An 18,598-nucleotide genomic window follows, 5' to 3' on the forward strand; every position below is an offset into this window, starting at 1 on the left:
CGTAATTTCAGAGGTCCATTAGTTCTTCGTTAGATACCGGCTGGTAAGGTTACTTTTACTTCTGGTCAATAAGATCGAAGGTATGTGGGCAGTCATAAAAAGGGACTTTATAAAAAAATGTCATCACCAGTTCGGTACCACAAACGCCATTTTCGATTCATATTTCGCCGAATTTATGTGACGATGGAGGTACACAGATTCTATTCACGATAAATTTAGACAGTATCTAACTGTTATTAGATAATTCTGTGCACCTAAATCTGAGAATATTCAAGCTTAATGAAGAAGCGAGTTTTTTTTTCTTCCTTTTCTTTTTGCGCCTACTCCATTAATTTTTGCTTCGATTCAGAATAATTTTTATTGGATTTATTAATTTTACTTATATTGGGTTCATTGCAAGCTTTATCCGATGTTTTATTGAAATATCATTATGTTTTGGCCACCATTCCTGTTACCACGGTGTTCCTCGCAAACAGGAATAGCGCCAAACATAAGTCGCCAATTTCGCCAACGGGCACCCTCAAGTATATTTTTCCCATTATTTTATTTATTTTAGAACACAAAACAACATGGCCATAATCAAAATAAATAAATAAATAAAATAGTTGAATAGCTGATGTAAAAGTACCACAAATGTAAAATACATCAGTTTAAAACTCTGATTTTTAACTTCAAATTTGATCAAAAGTTCTGTGTTTTTTTTGCTGATTTCATTTCGTGTTTAGACACTGAGAAAAGTTCTTGTTCATAAAACCGAAAATATAGTAAATTTATTAATCAATTTTCGTTTTTTTCCCTTTATTCTTCCTGTTTTTTTGCTTCAGCCATAAATAGCACAGAGTATATCATATCGCAATTATCTAATTCACACGATCCATCATATCGTCATTACTCGGTACTTACGTATTAACACCACCGCAGCTACAGATTTGGCGGTTTTTAAGTGCCGCCAATCTACACCAAAAAGTTTTGCGACAAATCATATAAAATAAAACTCTTTATTTAAAATCAAAACACTTTCAAAATTCAAAACACTTTATTTAAAATCAAAGTAGTCAATCGGATTTCGGTGGAAAATGGGTCGATAACATAGATTCAAAACAGTTTTTTTTTAGTCCCACTTGCTGATCACACTGTCTTAAATTACATTTCCAAAACGTACCTTTACCAAAGTAACGTTTCATGTCATGGGAATTGGTGCATTTTCGTTTTTTTGGTAAAATATTTCGCTCCTGAAAAAATAAAATTGCTTCTTGCTCTGTTTTCGGCATATCCCAAAGAAGCATTTTTGTAGCACTAAAAAATGGCGCCAAAAATCAGCAAACAACAAGGCAACAAAGAATCCAAAAGATAACTGTGTGCGAACAACAGGATTGCTCTTTATTGGTGCATTAGCGCAACTTCTGCTGCGTTAGTACGTATGTACCCATTATTCTATTCACATGATTCCTCATATAGTCATTATCTTATCCATATCCGCCATTTTCCATCGTGGAATGTAACTTTATAACGTTAACCACACCTATCAAACGTAAAAATAGGCAAGATCGAAATAAAAACGTAAGATCCACCGTTACTTAAGTACTTACGTACAGGATGATATAAGGCCGGGATAGCCTAGTTGGAAAGGGTGTTGGGCCCATGTCCAATAGGTCATGAGTTCGATCTCCCCCCAGACTCTCCGAGCAGTAAATGGTGACATGTGCAAGTTAAATCTTTTTGGTCACAAAGTCCTTCATGTTCTCATAACAAATCAAACCTCTGGGGTATACTGAATTGGAAATTGGTCGTTCTCTGATTAGGTCAAAATTACGATCGATGGATGAATGAATGGGTCCGCCCTAAGCACGGGTCAAAATTTTGGCCATAGATGGTGCCACTGAAAAACATGCAGGAGCGCACCCCCTTTGACTTTATGGCATATGGTAACAACAGCAGGATGATATGCAAAACTGCGAAATCTCTCGATTCCCAAAAAAGGTATCTGTTTTGATTTAAGCGCTTAAATTCGAACTTGCGAATTCGATTGGGTACTTGCAAGCTATGTCACGTGTTAGTCAGCCAATAAGGATTAAGTTACAGGTACTAAGGCGGTACGTCTAATTCAGAAAACTTTGGTTTAGCTTGAGTGTGCGTTCCATGTAGGTAACATATTGGGTGGTAATAAAAGAGACAAATTATTTAAAACCAAAATCATGTTGAGTACAATTTTAAGGTACTTTATTATTTCGGAGGGGAAAATCTCTAAACTGTTATTGATACCGGTGATACTTTATTAATTGTTGTAATGAGTATTATTGTCATTGTAGGTACCTAATATGCCAATATTGGTAGCTGATAGAAATATTACGTTATTAGATATTTTAAACTCCCGAAAATTATAAGTACCACTTTTAATACTAATATATTTTTAAAAATGAATTCATAGTCAAATAAAATGCTTACCCTAAATTATTCATCAAGTTTCAAAGTATTGTTTAGTAAACGACATACAAAAATGGGCAATATGTATGAAAATTCAAACAATAATCAATTTTATGGTAGGGAGAGAAACGGACATTTTTTACAAATTTAACAACAAAAAAAATTTTTTTTTTATTAAATATAATTTTTAACTAGTGATGTATTTTTAAACAATAATTTAAACGTTTTACTGCATTCTGATTTACACCAGGACTTAAAAATTTTTTTAGTTTTTTTTTCATTATGATTTTTTAAAAAGAGGATTTTGTCCACACTAACGCCATTACACGGAGCTAGTGTGATATCAATTGCAATTGTTAACATTTTCAGGGTAATCTGAATTCACTGAAGAAATCATGGATTATTCGTGTTTACTTAGTATCCATTCACTTGACCATATTGAGTCCCAAGCAAGGAGATACAAAGAGATAAAAGATTCTAGAGATATCAGCCCTGCTGGCAAAATTGAATTCGAGAGAGCGAAAAGTATTTTGTCTGTTGTCAGTCCAAAAACAAATTTATCGCTGTGAGTATCTAACCTTTTTGTTTGTTTGTTGCTTTAACTATTGGATAGAAAAATGATCATTACAATAATATTGACAATGGGGCCGTGACAACGGTATTGAGATTACTTGAAGAACTTAATAGGGAGAGGAAATGTTGAAACGTTCAGTTTTCCAAGATAAAACACAAATACTAAAAAATATTCTTAAAAAATACTAACACATTTTACAAAATATTAACAGGCTGGGATAGCCTGGTCGGTAGGGCACTGGCTCCATGTCCGAGAGTTCGTGGGTTCGAATCCCGCCGGCCGAAGACTTCCCGTGTAGTAAAGTGACTGATGCACGTTAAATCTGTCGAGTCGCAAAAGTCCTCCATGTTCCCATAACAAATCAATACCTCTGGGGGTACTGGATTGGAGATCGATCGTTCTCTGATTAAGGTCAAAATTATGATCTGTGGATGAATGAATGGATTCGCCTTATAAACAGGCGTGACGTATGATGTGGCGAAGTCGAATTCTTGGCCATAGATGGCGCCACTGAAAAACAAGAATCGCACACTCCGCCTTAAATTTGCTCAGTTTCACCAAGCAGGCTTTGCCCGTGTGGCAAGTGGCATTAGAACCAACCAACCAACAAAATATTAACACATTATTTACACCGGAAAAATATTTTCTTTTAATTCGTTAGGTCTAAAGCCGACTTTTACGAAAATCTTTAAAATGTCACTTAAAGTTTTTCTAAAATGCTTTCCATTATTAGAGTTAATCAAAAAAAATTTTTTTAAACAAATTTTAAATTCTATGTTAGTCTGGAGAGAGGGGATATGAACTTTCGAGCGTCACATTAGAGACATTTCACAAAGCACTGCGGTTTCCGTCAGCTCTAACGCTATTTGAGCTTCACAGCGCATGCGCGAAAATTTCCCTATCAATCGCCGGACTAACCAATCAAAATATCGCTAAGAGGATAGAAAATAGGTTTAGTGTTACGGGAAACGCAAGACAAACGAACACTTAGCAAAAGTTATTATTGAAGTAGCTCAGGGACGTAGACGGATCAAGAAAAATGTGGGCCCTACCAAGCATTTTGAAGTTAAATCTGATAAGAATAATCTACTAACGGGAAATTAAAACACTTATCGACCTACAAGCTTTGCTATAGCGTTTTTTTCGATCTAATACTTTCTAAAGAAATTCAGTATTTGGATACTGAGTGACCAGGACCAAGTGACCAGGGACCGATCAAGACAAATTCAGGCCCAAGGCCCACCAAATTTTCCGGGCCCCTTACAAGATATTTTGAAATTAAATTACTGAAGAGTAGTCCTAACAATGAAAAAGAAGCTATTGAACTGCATGATTCAAGAAAAACATCTTAAGAAATTTTGAAAGTAGATAATTGAAGATTATTTTTCTAAGATAAAGTTTACGAATCCGTAAATTAGAGCAAAATATAAAACAACAAAACAATGTTATATCAAGATAAAAATAGTTTGGTGGCCAAAAACAATTGAAATCAGTGATTTTTGCTAAAAATCACTGGAGTTTTTAAATTCCAGTGATTATTCAATTTTTTTTTCTTTTTTAACTTACAGGTATGATCATTTGGGTGACATTTTGCGAAGAGTACTTCGGTTTGGAATCGAAGACGGTGTTGATAATTTGGAAGATATTAGCCGTTCCATCAAAGATGAAAAACGATCACCTGAGACTGAGATCATCGAAGGAATTTTACTCGATGAAAATCTCCAGAAAATGATCGAAGAAAAGAAACTGTTTTATAAAGTAAATTTAAGAACAGTTTTCTATTTTTCTTTTGAGAATATTACTCTTACAGCTATTGTCTGCCAATGATAAAATGTATAGGTAAATTCGATATTCATAGGGGTTTCCAACGCCTTTTCGCTGCGTCACCCAGCTCCTTCCGGATCGCTTCGCTCGTTCGTTAGTACCTAGCGTATTTTAATCTATATTTGTATGCATGCTAGTACTCTTTTTAAAATGGAATTCTAAAAATGTGGACCTACCTGTACTGTGAAATCTTTAATTTACAAACATTTCATTCCAATTGTGTACGCTAAGTTCATATATATTACAATCATACTTGGAAATTGCATTTGGAAAAAATAATTCCTAGAATTTTCCTGCTATATTAGTATGAATTTTAGAATTTATAGACAGATAGTTTTACATCCTTTATTCTAAAACTTACTAGTAATGGGTATAAAAACCGAAGAAAAATGTTGTAAAATGGAGAGAAAAAAAAGCATGGTTACAAAGTAGATAAAAATGGGAATAGCAAAACAGAATTTTAAAAAAAATGAAAAGTAAGTTTGAATCAAAGCGCAATGTATTTCTGGCTGATCTCCATTCATAAAACGCATCTCTCAACTACGTAAATTCTTAAGCATCATTAAAACTATAATTTATCTCCAAATTATAATATTACCTTCAAAAAATAATAAGCATAATGAAAACAGAAATAAAGAACAGTTTTTTTTAAAATTTCATTTATATGACCTGTTCGCGTTTGACTTTTGATTTCTGCCCAACTTATAGCTCAGTTTGTATCAAATTTTTGTTGTCAACATAAAAATTAAAACTTCATTTGTTTTGCGACACTGTACGAACTCGTGTTTTATACAATAAAAGTGTTTCAAACAAATTTAAAAATGTTAATTTGGTGATGTAGTTCACCTATTTTACTACGCTCAAATCGAACATTGAGTTCAAGTTAATTAGAAGGCAATGGCCTTAAAAAAAGAAAATCCCATTTCACATCTGTTAGTAATTCATAGACATAAAATAGACAGACAAACAACGTTTTAAAATGGTTGTAATAATTACTGAGTGCCTATTTAGGTACTGGGTTCACAGTAAGCACTAACTTCAATGTCTCGGCGTAGTGCGTCCTCTGCTCAAAAGCAGAGCTTACATTTTCAAAAATCTAGTTGAAAGCGCATGCGCAGAAGACGTTGGTGCTATCACAATCCCATTTTGGGCGTCGGTTGCATGTGTAAATTTTTATCAAGTGCAATAAAGTCATTTCAATTTATAAAGAACAGCGACAGCATAAATACTAATCTTAATTTAATTCTTAATCAGCTTTCTCCAATTGATGAAAGGAAACCCGCCATTAAGCCTTCAACGATAGTGGATGAAGAGGACATGGATGCATACGAAGAAGAAGACGAATCAGAAGAAAAAGACACGGAAGACGAGGACTTGCCAGACTTGGCTGCATCTCTGCCAGATCTCCACCACAAAATCGGCCGTTTCAGACTCGGCGGCATAGGGCTCAGTGATGAAGAAGTTCATGACCTGAACGTGGCACTCCGAAACTTGGCACAAACTTACAAACTGGAAAAAGTTGAGTTCTGGGGTAAAATGTTTGCCAATCAAGGCAATTACTATATCGCAGAATGTCCTTACCAGAGTAATGTGCCTCGAGAATCTTTCGGTTACGAAGAGAAGAAAGAAGAGCTTGATGATGAAAATTTGAAAGAAGACTCAGTAAGTTTGAGATTCTTTTTCATTCAGAGAAAGTGAACCGGGTTCGAATCCGGGCAACGGCTGTTTGGTTCGAATTCCACACCCGGGTCGCACCGACAACAGTGCTGACGTAAAATATCCTCAGTGGTAGACGGATCATGGGTTAGAGTCCCCTTGCCGTCAGGCTCACTGTGGGAGGTTTTCCTCTCCATGTAACACAAAAATACGGGTTAGTTCCATCATAAAGTCCTACACGAAGGCGAATTTCTCCTATTACTTCACCCAGGAGTTCCCGTGTCTTCTGGATTGGGTTCAAAATTACAAGGTTACGGTGTTGAACATTGGTAATCGTAAAGTGAAAATTCGGTCGGCTGTTCAACGACGGTTATGAAATATAAAATATTCAGTCTGGTCAATTTGATTCTTTTTTAATGTAGTTAATTTCAAATAACATTGAGGAACAATTTTCTTTCTGTTGCATGAGATTTTTTAAAGAATCTTGGATATTTTCACATCGCTGATTTCAAATATGTTTTCAGTTCCTTTATCCAAGCATTTTAAATTTTAGAAATGACATTTTTAGTCTATTTTATGTCCAAATGTACAAGTTTAGAAACGTTATAAATAACAGGGGATTGCATAAGTGTTGCGACATAATTCTACATCATAAGGGCTAAAATATTGCATAGTAGCCCAAGCCCGGAAAAGTCGTTTACCTCGCCACGGGCGCTTTCCCTATTATGACCTTTTATACAGGTCATAATAGGAAACTACCCCTAATCAAAACAAAGACATTTCCAAATATGAGTTCCCATGCAATTATAATCCTGATGATGCGCTCTAACTTCCTTGGAACTTTGTCGTACAATTTACTTTAACCTCTGTTATACGTTTGTCGACAAAAAATAGACTAAAAATGTCATTAAAAAATCTGTAGTTTCAGGAGAAAAAACTAATTTCAGGTTTGAAATTCCCACACCAAATTTAGGCGGCATTATTTGTGACAAAGAATTTGTTCCCCTGTGTAATCAACGTATTAAAGTTTTTAGTTTCTGTATTAGATAGATGAAGAGAATTCAGAAAGTGATGATGCAACTGAAGAGGAAAATGTAACTGACGAAGAAGGTAAAAATATTTTCAAAATTATAAAGGTATATTAATTGTAAATAGATACAACATTTTGTCCACGCATTATATAATATCCTTCTCCACGTTTCCTCATATTTTGTGACATAATACATATGTGACATTTTGTACATACCTGCCAACTCTTCCGGATTTTCCGGAAGATTTTATTTTCATATTTAAAGTGGTAGCAATACTCGGGTTATTCCAATTAACTTTTTGAATTATAATGATAATTATAAATGAGTTTGACCACCACTACATATAAATAATTACAATATATATATGAATGCATAATAATACTTGCGCAAGCGAATTTCAACGGGATCAAAATATAAATATATTTTTGAGTCAGATTGTTTTTCGTTTATTGTTTTACAACCACTCTGAAAATCCATTCTCGGACAGAGTGAAAGTTGGCAGGTATGCATAATATACTGCATCCGCGCTAAGCATCCCTCGAGGCGATAAAATTGTAAATTGGCGAAAAGAATTGTGTTTTAGTGAAATCGTTGGCAAATGATTTTTTTCTACAGAAAAGAAAAATATATATTCCCCTCGAATCTGAAAACAAGAAATCAAAAAGAATTGTGTTTTAGTGAAAGCGTTGACAAATGAATTTTTCTACAGAAAAGAAAAATATATATTCCCCTCGAATCTGAAAAAAAGAAATAAAAAAGAATTGTGTTTTAGTGAAAGCGTTGGCAAATGATTTTTTCTACAGAAAAGAAAAATATATATTCCCCTCGAATATCTGAAAAAAAGAAATAAAAAAGATTAAAAGGAATTTTTCTGAACAAATCCGGTATTTTTCATTTGATTGTGGTAATTTCCGTCGCCTAAACAGTTAGCATGATACAAACTACCGTGAAATACAGAAAAAGAAAGTCCCTTGACCGATCACGCGATTTCGCGTGAAAAAATTCTTTCCTACCATTTCTAACAATAAAACAAAGTAAGTGGTAGCCAAGATACATATTATACATACAAGATACATAATAAATTCTTTCCTACCGTTTCTGCCACTAAAACAGAGTAAGTGGTAGCCAAGATACATATTATACATACCAAGATACATAATAAATTCTTTCCTACCGTTTCTGTCAATAAAACAGACTAAGTGGTAGCCAAGATACATATTATCATCCACCTATTTTCGCGGAAAACATATTTTCTCATGACAATAACACATACAATAATGTGACACGAATATAATGTTGCGTTAGATTTATTCTCATATTACTGGTCGAAAGAACTTGTCAAAAATCAACCTCAACTTATTTCTTTTCCTTAAAGACGATAAAACATCTTCCTTTTTTTTAATCCTCTGTCCCATTCATTGCTCCTCCCCAACTGCTAAATGACTCTTGATTAGAATTCGCATTTTATGAAATAATTCAATTTATAGTCAATTTATATTTTGGTTAGAAAATTTTTATGGAAAAAAAATCAATCATAAATGATCGTTATCAAATTTGTACATTTTGGAAAAAAATAGACTAAAAATGTAATTAAAAAAAAAACTAGAATTTTAGGGCAAAACTAATTTCAGATTTGAAATCCCCATATCCGTCTGAAGCAATATCTAGTATTTGCATTAATGCAACAAAAAAATTTTCTTCCCCAATGCAATCTAGCCAAGGATTTTAGCTGCAATCTCCGAAAATTTTTATCAAATCTTCCGTAGCTCTACTTACATCATCTGCAAATTCTAAATACTGTACTGACTTTTAGAAAATAGTTTTCTGTGTTAGTATGCCTGAATCTCGCGCCTCTTTTTCTAAGGCAACATTAAATAGATGACAAAATAATGCATCTCCCAGTTTAAATCCTTTCTCTCTGTAAAAATGCTTTCGTCAATCTTACTAGTTTCTCTGGTATTCCCAGCTATTGCTTTGTTTTAGCTTTGCAGTGCAGACATGACCTTTAACCTTACTGGAATAGTTTAGTGAGTATTAGAAAATTACAAGCCAGCTCACATTCTGTTGTTTTTTCTAGAATTTGTCTTATGCCGATTTGATCAATATCTGATCTATAACTTATATTTCGGTTTTTTCATTGATAAACTTTTTTTCAAATTCTTCTTATTAAATTTTAAATCTATTAAAATTTCATTTGCTATTTAAATTTTAGTTACTTCAAAAACTCGTCTAATATTTTTAGCCAAAAAAATTATTTAGCGATAGTACGAAATTCTTAATATGAAATTAGTATTTTAAGATCATAATTTTAATAACATACATAGATCAAACACACATGTACAGAAAATTTAGTTTGCAAATGTATATGAATATTTACTGTTTAATAATTGTAAAACGATAACTAAATATATTTAGTTGTTTAGTTTAAAATGTTGTATAATAAGGCAATTTCATGCAATCGCTAAATATAACAAAAGGAAAAAAAAACTTAACTTTATGGTTTTAATTTGCACTTTAAGCATACATTCGAGTAATTTTGAAAAAAATTCATAAATTAGTTTTATAACTAGTTTTTTCATGGATATTTTTCGAAAGATTTCCAAAAATTCGAAAGATACTTAAATGGTTTACTTTTTTAATGTCAATTTTTTTTAAATTTTTTTTTTTTTAACAAATCTGAATTTTGGCAACTTGATGCGCTTCAACGAATGGATGGTTATGTTCTAAAACGTTTAATAAATTTTTTCTCACATCGAAAATTTTTTTATCAAAATAATACTTGCTCACTTTCATAGTAAGAAATATGTAATTAAGAACATAAAAATCAATACTTTAATTAAAAGTTTACTTGTTATTCCATTAAAAAAGAAACTGAAACAGAAGAAGAAAAAAAGATACCGCCCATACCAAAACCAAATTTGAAAAAGCAAGCTATCGTACCACCTGAAGAAGATGGAACTGGAATCAATGAATATTTATACTTTGTAACTATGAATAGTAAGTAACGATACTCTTTATAGTAAGTTATCGATAATAAGTTTATCTCTAAACTTAATTGTAATGAGATGATATTTCAACTGCAATAACTCCACGTCACTTACAAACTGCACAGAAACTGTGTCATCTTAAGTAACGTCACCTTTTTTAAACAAAAAAGTGTTGCAAAATATCACAAGCTTTAAATATATAATTTTGGCAGCAATTGATAATTTACTAATCGACCATTAAAGCCAAAATCATTGACCACATGGTCAAAAGAGCCTGAACTGCGACAAAGAAGGTCCTTAGTTTCGAAGAATCAAAAGCTTAATGGAAGTATGACTTAGGGTCTGATTTACGGGGGAGCATTCGGGCACTTGTCCAGGGTCTCCAACTTGTAAGGGGTCAGTCTCCAAATTACATAAGAAAGCGAAGTATTTTATTCCGACATAATTTACGAATATATTGCTTCCTACATAATTTTCAACATTCTCAGCAACAACTCTTACACTATCAATTAAATTTTAGTATTTTATCATAGTTCAGCTAAATTAAATTTAGAATTTCTATACATCCGCACTTTTAAATAAGTTATTCGATTGTTTACAATATGCTGTTGTCTATAAGATTATCTTTTCATATTGTGGTTAAAAATCATGCATGTTAACTGAAACCTTTCGGCTATTTTGGAGGGCCCCCAAAGTGGCCTCGTGTCCAGGACCCTGAGACCTGTAAGTCGGGCCCTGATTAGACCATTTTGTGGAAAAATTATGTGAAAGACAATACGGGTTTAGTTAAGGGTTTTTTAAGTTCAGCATTACTGATTTGGAATCAATAAATGATGCACAGTAATGGTAGAAATCTTTGCTATTTAAATATTATTGCGTTATAGTTATCTCGTGAATTGTGCTACGAGTGTAAACTCTTTATTCAGTAACACTGTATTATAGTACATTGTTCGTTGCAAATAAAAAACATTAAAAAATGTTTTGAAATTTCTACAGCATTACCATGTTTTGCATTGATAATATAATAACTAATCGCTTGCGACTCTTTGCCAACTCCATGAACAGGTCATAAAAGCATAACGGTTAGTAAGCATCATAATGACGTAGTATCATACTGGTCAGCAAGCATCATAATGACGTAACAAGCGTAGATTTCGTAACTCCTATGCAGTTTTCATAAGTTATAACTCGATTGTGACCGACATTTTCAGTAAACGATGTACTGCAATTTTAACGAGAAACGAACTTATGGCGAGGGAACAAGATTTCGCCTGTTTGTTGTAACTAAAATATCTTCTCTTTGAAAAGCTATAATAATAGCATTTCCTAATATAATATAAAGTGCCCACTGAATGGTTCAGTTCAGCTTACACATTGTTAAAATGGTGGTGAGAAAGATACTGTCTGGCAAGCAAGAGATGAATGTTACTATTGATGTTGAAAAGTTCACTCATTTTGCGAAAGTAGTTAGTTTGGTTCGTATTTGGCTAGCTAAAACCAATTGCCAAGCGAAAATTAACAAACCAAAGCAGTATTTTCACCTAAAAATGAATAGAATCAGTTCGTTACTATTGCGATTGTCATAAACAAGCTTAGTATCCGAGGTCTATCTCAGGCTGGTCAGAGGGTACTTAAATTTTTGCCACCAGTGCCATCTAGGGGTAAAACTTTTATATATTTGAACACAGTGTATATTTTTTCAAAGTTCATTGCTTTTCTAATAGCAGTGCAGGGACTGCTATTAGAAATTTGCAGTGGTCCCCGCAGTGGACTGATCGTTAAGACATGGTTCCCATCAGATTACCGAAGTCAAGAATCACTGGCTGCGGTCAGTGTGCGGGTGAGTGACCACTTGGATCAGTCTGTGTAGGAACCGAGGGTGTGCGGTATTGGTCCTCGTTAAACTGTTCTACCGTAAAATACTCGAATACGCGTGCAGGTCGTCGGGCTACCTAAGCGGGGTGCCATCCCTTCTGCAGAGGATCAAAATTGTAATGGCATGTCTTCGGATCATCCTCAGGGATGTTTCCCAGATCGTCGCCAATAGCCCATTGTGCAGCTCTAGTGCGACGTAAATGAACAACAACAACAGCAGTAGTGCAGGGAATGGAGCGTTTTCTTCATTTAATCGTGTTTTAAATATTTGCGTCGAAATGCGTCAGTCATTTAGTAGACACCTTGAAAGTTTATATATTATAGTAGATAATCATTTAAATAAAGGATATTTTGTGAGCGCATTGCACTATGATGTTTCCAAAAAAACATTAATCAATATTTAATTGCTGACTAAATTAATTGTAAGTTCTATCAATGTTCAAATAAAACTTTACTTTTCAGTAGTAGGAAAATGGCGCTGTCTTCCTTCATTGCGTCCTCAACATATAACAGCAGCAAAACGAATGAAACGATTTTTCAGTGGGAATCTAGAAAACGAAGTAAATTTGATAATCACGATTTTTATTTTTGTACTTAGTGTTAATTTTCTAAAAATTAATAGGGTATTTTGTTTTTTCACGCTCATCTGTTAATTTTTTTCTTACTTGCTTATTTATTTATCTTATAATTTCAGCACAAAACTTAAGGTATTGCGTGCTCGAAGTAAAGATTTTTAAAAGATGCTACGAACTATGTCTGTCTTAAAGTTAGAAGATATAATTCAACGGAATAATAAAAATATTTACCTAAAGCTGGACCTCAACAGTTTAAAAATTATGACATAAAGTTTGACAGAACAATTATAAAATCTTTCTTATGTTGTTTAACTTCTTTTAATACATGTTTTCATGAGAATTAATTTTCCTATTATGAATTTTTATAAACTTAAATAACATTTAATTTCAGAATTACGATTTTATTCAAACATTTTAGAACATAAAAATATAGTTTTTTAGATAATCAAAAAGAACATTTGTCTACGTAGTTTTTACGACTGGTACACATTTTGTTCGAAAAAGTAGTATTTTTAATCCATCTATGCATACAAATATTTCAATTTTTTAAAAAGTTCAAATAATCATTAAAAACTAAAAAAAAAATTCAAATGAGTACGAACACACCGTCATGACGTGCTTTTACTTAAAAATATTACTCGTAAATCTGTAGTTCTTTTTAATTTTAGTTCTAACTGATAAAATATATTTTTCTTCCTTTGTAGATAGGAGGAGGAATCTGTTTCCCTGGAAAAGAAGCACATTACTTGAGAGCACAGATCGCCAGAATTTCAGCTTCAACAAATATTGCGCCAGCAGACTTTTACACCATCCAAGGTATCTAGTTAAACATGGAGATTTTTTTCATACATATAGCATCACGCACGTTCACATATGCCAGTTTTGCGCAAGGTAGATAGTACAGGGCACTAATCTGATTCCTTACAAAGCTTGTGCATAGTATACGAAAGGGTCACAAAGTCATTCAAGTTTTCATAACAAATCAATACCTAGGGGGCTTCTGATCCAGGAGTTCCCTTGTCTTCTGGATCGGGTTCAAAATTACAAAGACAACGGAATTGGACAATGGTAGTCGTAAACTCAAATTTGGGTCGACTGCAGGGATGAGAGTAGTTGGAAAGTAAAAAAGAGGAAATTTAAGAATGAATATATATATATATATATGTATACACAAAAATTTGACAAAAAAGTGCAATTTTTAAGCATGTAAACCATGTGATTATAAATCCCGATGATTAATTTTAAAACTTGCATGAATATATTAATAAGAATCACATGCATGATTTTAAATTAAGAGAAAATGAATCCCGAAATGAGGCTATTAGATCACGTGAATGTGAAACCCTACATCGAATTTAAAAAAAGCGAAAATACAAATCATGATGCATAATTTTTAGATCACGTAAATATGGATCACGAAGCGTAATTTTTAAATAGCGCGAATACGAATTCCACCAATTTTTAAAGCATGCATAAATAGGAAAATCGATGTTTGATATTACAACCGCAAAAACGAATCACGACATTGGATTTTAAGCTCGCGTGAATACGAATCGCTACATAGGGTTTTAAAAGCGCGTAATTACAAATCGCGATATTGGATTTTTAAATCTCGTAAATAAGAATCGCAATGTACGACATTTAAATCGCCTGAATAAGAATCGCAACGTTCAACTTTTAAATCTAAATACGAAAATCAATTTTTGAGGGAGGAATGGGGACTTCAATACTTTCGCTTCGCGGAAAATTTAATTCCTCATAAAATATTTTAACTTGTGCAAAAAAATTTTTTCAGCGGAAATTAGCGGGAAAAATCTGAAAAAAAAGCGGAAATCCGCGAAAGAATCACATTCCTGGTCGACGGTTATAAAATTGAAAAGAATGTATCCTACGTGGTGACCCGGGTTCGAATCCCAGCAACAGCTGGTCGAAACGAATTCCGTACCCGGCTCGCACCGACCACATAGCATAAAATATCCTCAGTGGTAGACCGATCTTGGTTTAGAGTCCCCTTGCCGTGAGGCTAACCATGGGAGGTTTTCCTCTCCACCTAACGTAAACACGGGTTAGTTCAATAAAAAATCTTCAACGAAGGCATATTTCTCCCAATACTTCAACCAGGAGTTCCCTTATCTTCCGGAATGGGTTCAAAATTACAAGGCTACGGAGTTGAACGTTAGTAGTGGTAAACTCAAAACTTAGATCGGCTGTTCAACGACGGTAATAAAACAAAATACTTGTAAAATGTATGTTACGTGCATTTGAAAAAAAATTAAGTTCTCCCTTTTCCTTCTCTTTTTATAGAAGAAGACGAAGATGATGATGATGAAGAAGAAGAAGACAAGGTTAAGAAACTAGAAAAAAACGAAGAGTATGAAGCAAAATCAGTGAAAGATTCATACTCCGATGGTTTGGAAGACTGGGTTCATTGCAGACACGCCATTTTGAATCAAGTAAAAAAAATAAGCAGAAATGAAGATAAATTTATTAACTTATTTAGTCATAAACTTACAAAAAAATAACAAAATTTTTTTAAAACAAGAGTGATTTCAGCGAAACATGAATGCTTTTCAATAAAATTGATACTGAGCGATTCTTAATTCGACCAATTCATTTTGAAATTTTTATTTAATACTTTTTTTTTAAATATTTTATAGCTGTTTTGATGTCTAAATCGAATGCATATTCTCACCATTTATGGTAATCTTACTCTTAGTTGACTGCAATGGCTCAGTCGTTGAATTCAGGTAATTAGTATTGCACGCAATGCTGAGCACATTGCTAACCAGTCATGATACTTTTTGGTACAGTACACACTAAATCATGTGTTAGAAATATCTTTCAAAATAAAACTACGTATTAACAAGCTAGTAATTTAACTCAATTTATTTCAGGGTCGATGCATACCAATGAAAGTAGAAGAAGAAGATGAAAATGAAGATGAGGAAGATGACGAAGGTGATGATGAAGATGGGGACACCGAAAGCAAAGAAGATGTAGATCCTGAAATATTTGAAGCTAAGAAAGAAAGCGAAGTTCCTTTACTCCGCAGCCTGTCTGAAGACAAAGGTAAATTGAAATTCGCTAATTACACAACAATTTAAAAAGACAAAAGTATTAAATTCTTCTTTTTCTTCAGCACGACAGCCCCTTACAGGCCTTGGCTGCCTCAACCACGCGTAGCCTCCAACGCCTCCTATCCATGGCGACTTTTTTCCAGTTGTGAATCTTTATTACTTTGAGATCTTTAGTAGTGTCACCCAGCCATCTAGTTGGAGGTCTTCCTCTGGCCCGAGATCCAGAAGGATTTTTAAAGGTGGCAATTCGTACTGCATTGTTTTCTGGACCTCTCCAGATATGGCCAAGCCATCTTAATCTATTGCTTTGGATGCCCAGCACTATCTGTGGCTGTCCATAGAGTCCATATAATTCAAAATTGTATCTGATTCGCCAACAGCCTCTTTCCTGTACTGGGCCAAAAATATTTCTAAGGATTTTCCTTTCAAAAACACCAAGAGTACGCTGAGTGTCTGTGTTTAGTGTCCATGTTTCACTTGCAATTAAATTATTCATATTTTTATTATTTACAGCTATCGGCCAACTTTTACCATGGACACTGAAGTTGACATCAAAACTGATTCCGGAAACTGCCATCTTGATTGTTCACTCTAATTTGTGGCCAGGGGCATACACATACTACGATGGAAAGTAAGACCGTCTCTCAGTTTATTATTTCGTTATACATTTTATCTTATAATAGTCGTTGAACAGCTGACACAAATTTGAGATTACGACTACCAATATTCAACTCCGTAATCTAGTAATTTTGAATTTAATCCAGAGGACAAGGGAACTCTCTGAATGAGTATTGGGAGAAATTTACTCCAAGGAGGAATTTTTGATAGAATTAACCCGCATTTGTGTTACACGGAGAGAAAAAACCACGAAAACCTCCCACGATTAGTTAGACGGAAAGGAGACTCTCACCCACGATTTAAGGTTTTTTACGTCAGCACTGTAATGAATGCGAGCCAGGTGCGAATTTCGTATCGACCAGCCATCTCTGGGATTCGAACCCACTTCGCCTTGTTGAGAGGCGAGCGCTCTATCCCATCATTCAACACGGCTCTGAGCTATATATTTGCACCTCTTAAGAGGAGCACCAGTTTTTTTTTCCTGTACATACTTTGCTATTATTTACATTTAAACACATCGCCCTATAAATTGAAACTCACATCGAATATTTTCGCAAGATTTATCAAAATTAAAATTCTTCTTTCTTAAACAACAATTTTCATTTTCAAAGACCGATAACTTCTTTAATTTCAAATAAAGAGAGCCCTGTTCCCTGCCACCTTCACTCCCCAATCTCTATGAGAGCTACGCATTTCTTTTTCTAACTATACTATAAAATTATTGAATTTTATGTATTGTGACACAGATTTAGTAGCAGATTGTATGGGGGGAAAATTAAAAATAATTTTGATCGGCTCCAATTGCAACTTCATTAACAATTTTATTTCTTAAATTTCTCTTTATTTTTTAAACTCCTGTTTAATTTTTAGTAAGTATAAAAACTCACAGAGCATTTTTTGCCCAAAAGATTTTTAAGCAACAGTGCAAAAATCTAATTCTTAAAAATACTTAACAATTTTACCTCGTTTTTGACTGGTCAGTTTAAAACAAAGCTTATAATGATAAAAACTATAACTTATTTATTGTTTATTAACTGTATACTGGTTAATGAGCTTGGACATCGATTTAAATTTTTTTTTACTTGAAAAAAAAAAACTAATAAAATTAAACAGTGAATATGTTATGCAAGATATAAAGCTTCCTTGTATTCTTAACATACAGTTGAGTTTCTTTTTATGATTGGAAATTAAAATGCGTGTTTCATATGGCTTTATTAGGAATTCAATCCAGAAAATTTGACAGCTCATTGCATCACAAAGGAGCAGAAAAATAACAAAGAAACAATTCAACAATTTAGGTAAAGTGAACAAAAAAGAACAATAAACATTTGAATCAATAAACATTTCAACAATAAAAAAGGAACATGAAAAAGGAAAGGTTATTGACAATTCATGAGAGTTCTTGCTTCCCAATACAATTTATTGACATTCCCACTTTTCTGGGAGTTCCTATCTAGTCCCTTACACAATAAGAGGTGATCAGAGTTTAATACACCTGTGTCACAAATTGGGCATGCTTTGCTGGAAAGAATTTTAAAGTTATATAAATGTTCTGATAAGCAATCGTGGCCTGTTTTAAGCCGAAAATGGGTTACTGCTTCCTTACGTGGTTGGTAACAGAGAAATTTCCAACTGTCATGAATATTTTCCCATATTTTGCCTTTTGATTTTATAGTTAAATCATAAGTATTTATTTCGTTGAGTTTTTTCATAACATATTTTTTAAGAGTATCAGGTGTGACGGTTGTTATTTCTTGGGGCATAGTTGTTCCGTTTTTTGCCAGATAATCTGCGTTCTCATTGCCTTCGATACCAATATGTGAAGGGATCCACTGTATGACTATAGTTTTATTCATTTCCCTGAGGAGGTTTATATCGAGCTGAATTTCGTTTAACAGCTTAGTTTTAAAACATTGGTTTTCTGTGATTGCTTGAATTGCAGAAATGGAGTCTACCA

The 18,598-nt window shown here is 33.5% G+C and overlaps 1 protein-coding gene across 1 annotated transcript in view; it reads left to right on the forward strand.

Annotated features, from left to right (window-relative positions):
* LOC107452328 (Radial spoke head protein 4a) overlaps nt 1–18,429 on the forward strand; it is a 22,778-nt gene extending 4,349 nt beyond the window's left edge. The window contains exons 2-12 of the mRNA XM_043048596.2: nt 2,794–2,989; nt 4,567–4,756; nt 6,077–6,484; nt 7,525–7,588; nt 10,378–10,506; nt 12,834–12,931; nt 13,651–13,762; nt 15,251–15,399; nt 15,841–16,015; nt 16,537–16,654; nt 18,369–18,429. Coding sequence (XP_042904530.1) covers nt 2,820–2,989; nt 4,567–4,756; nt 6,077–6,484; nt 7,525–7,588; nt 10,378–10,506; nt 12,834–12,931; nt 13,651–13,762; nt 15,251–15,399; nt 15,841–16,015; nt 16,537–16,654; nt 18,369–18,429 — 1,674 coding nt within the window. The 5' untranslated portion in view covers nt 2,794–2,819. The remainder of the gene's footprint in view (nt 1–2,793; nt 2,990–4,566; nt 4,757–6,076; nt 6,485–7,524; nt 7,589–10,377; nt 10,507–12,833; nt 12,932–13,650; nt 13,763–15,250; nt 15,400–15,840; nt 16,016–16,536; nt 16,655–18,368) is intronic.
* Nucleotides 18,430–18,598: the final 169 nt, after the last annotated feature.

The sequence above is a fragment of the Parasteatoda tepidariorum genome, chromosome 6 (assembly GCF_043381705.1).
Source record: "Parasteatoda tepidariorum isolate YZ-2023 chromosome 6, CAS_Ptep_4.0, whole genome shotgun sequence".
Lineage (NCBI taxonomy): Eukaryota > Metazoa > Arthropoda > Arachnida > Araneae > Theridiidae > Parasteatoda > Parasteatoda tepidariorum.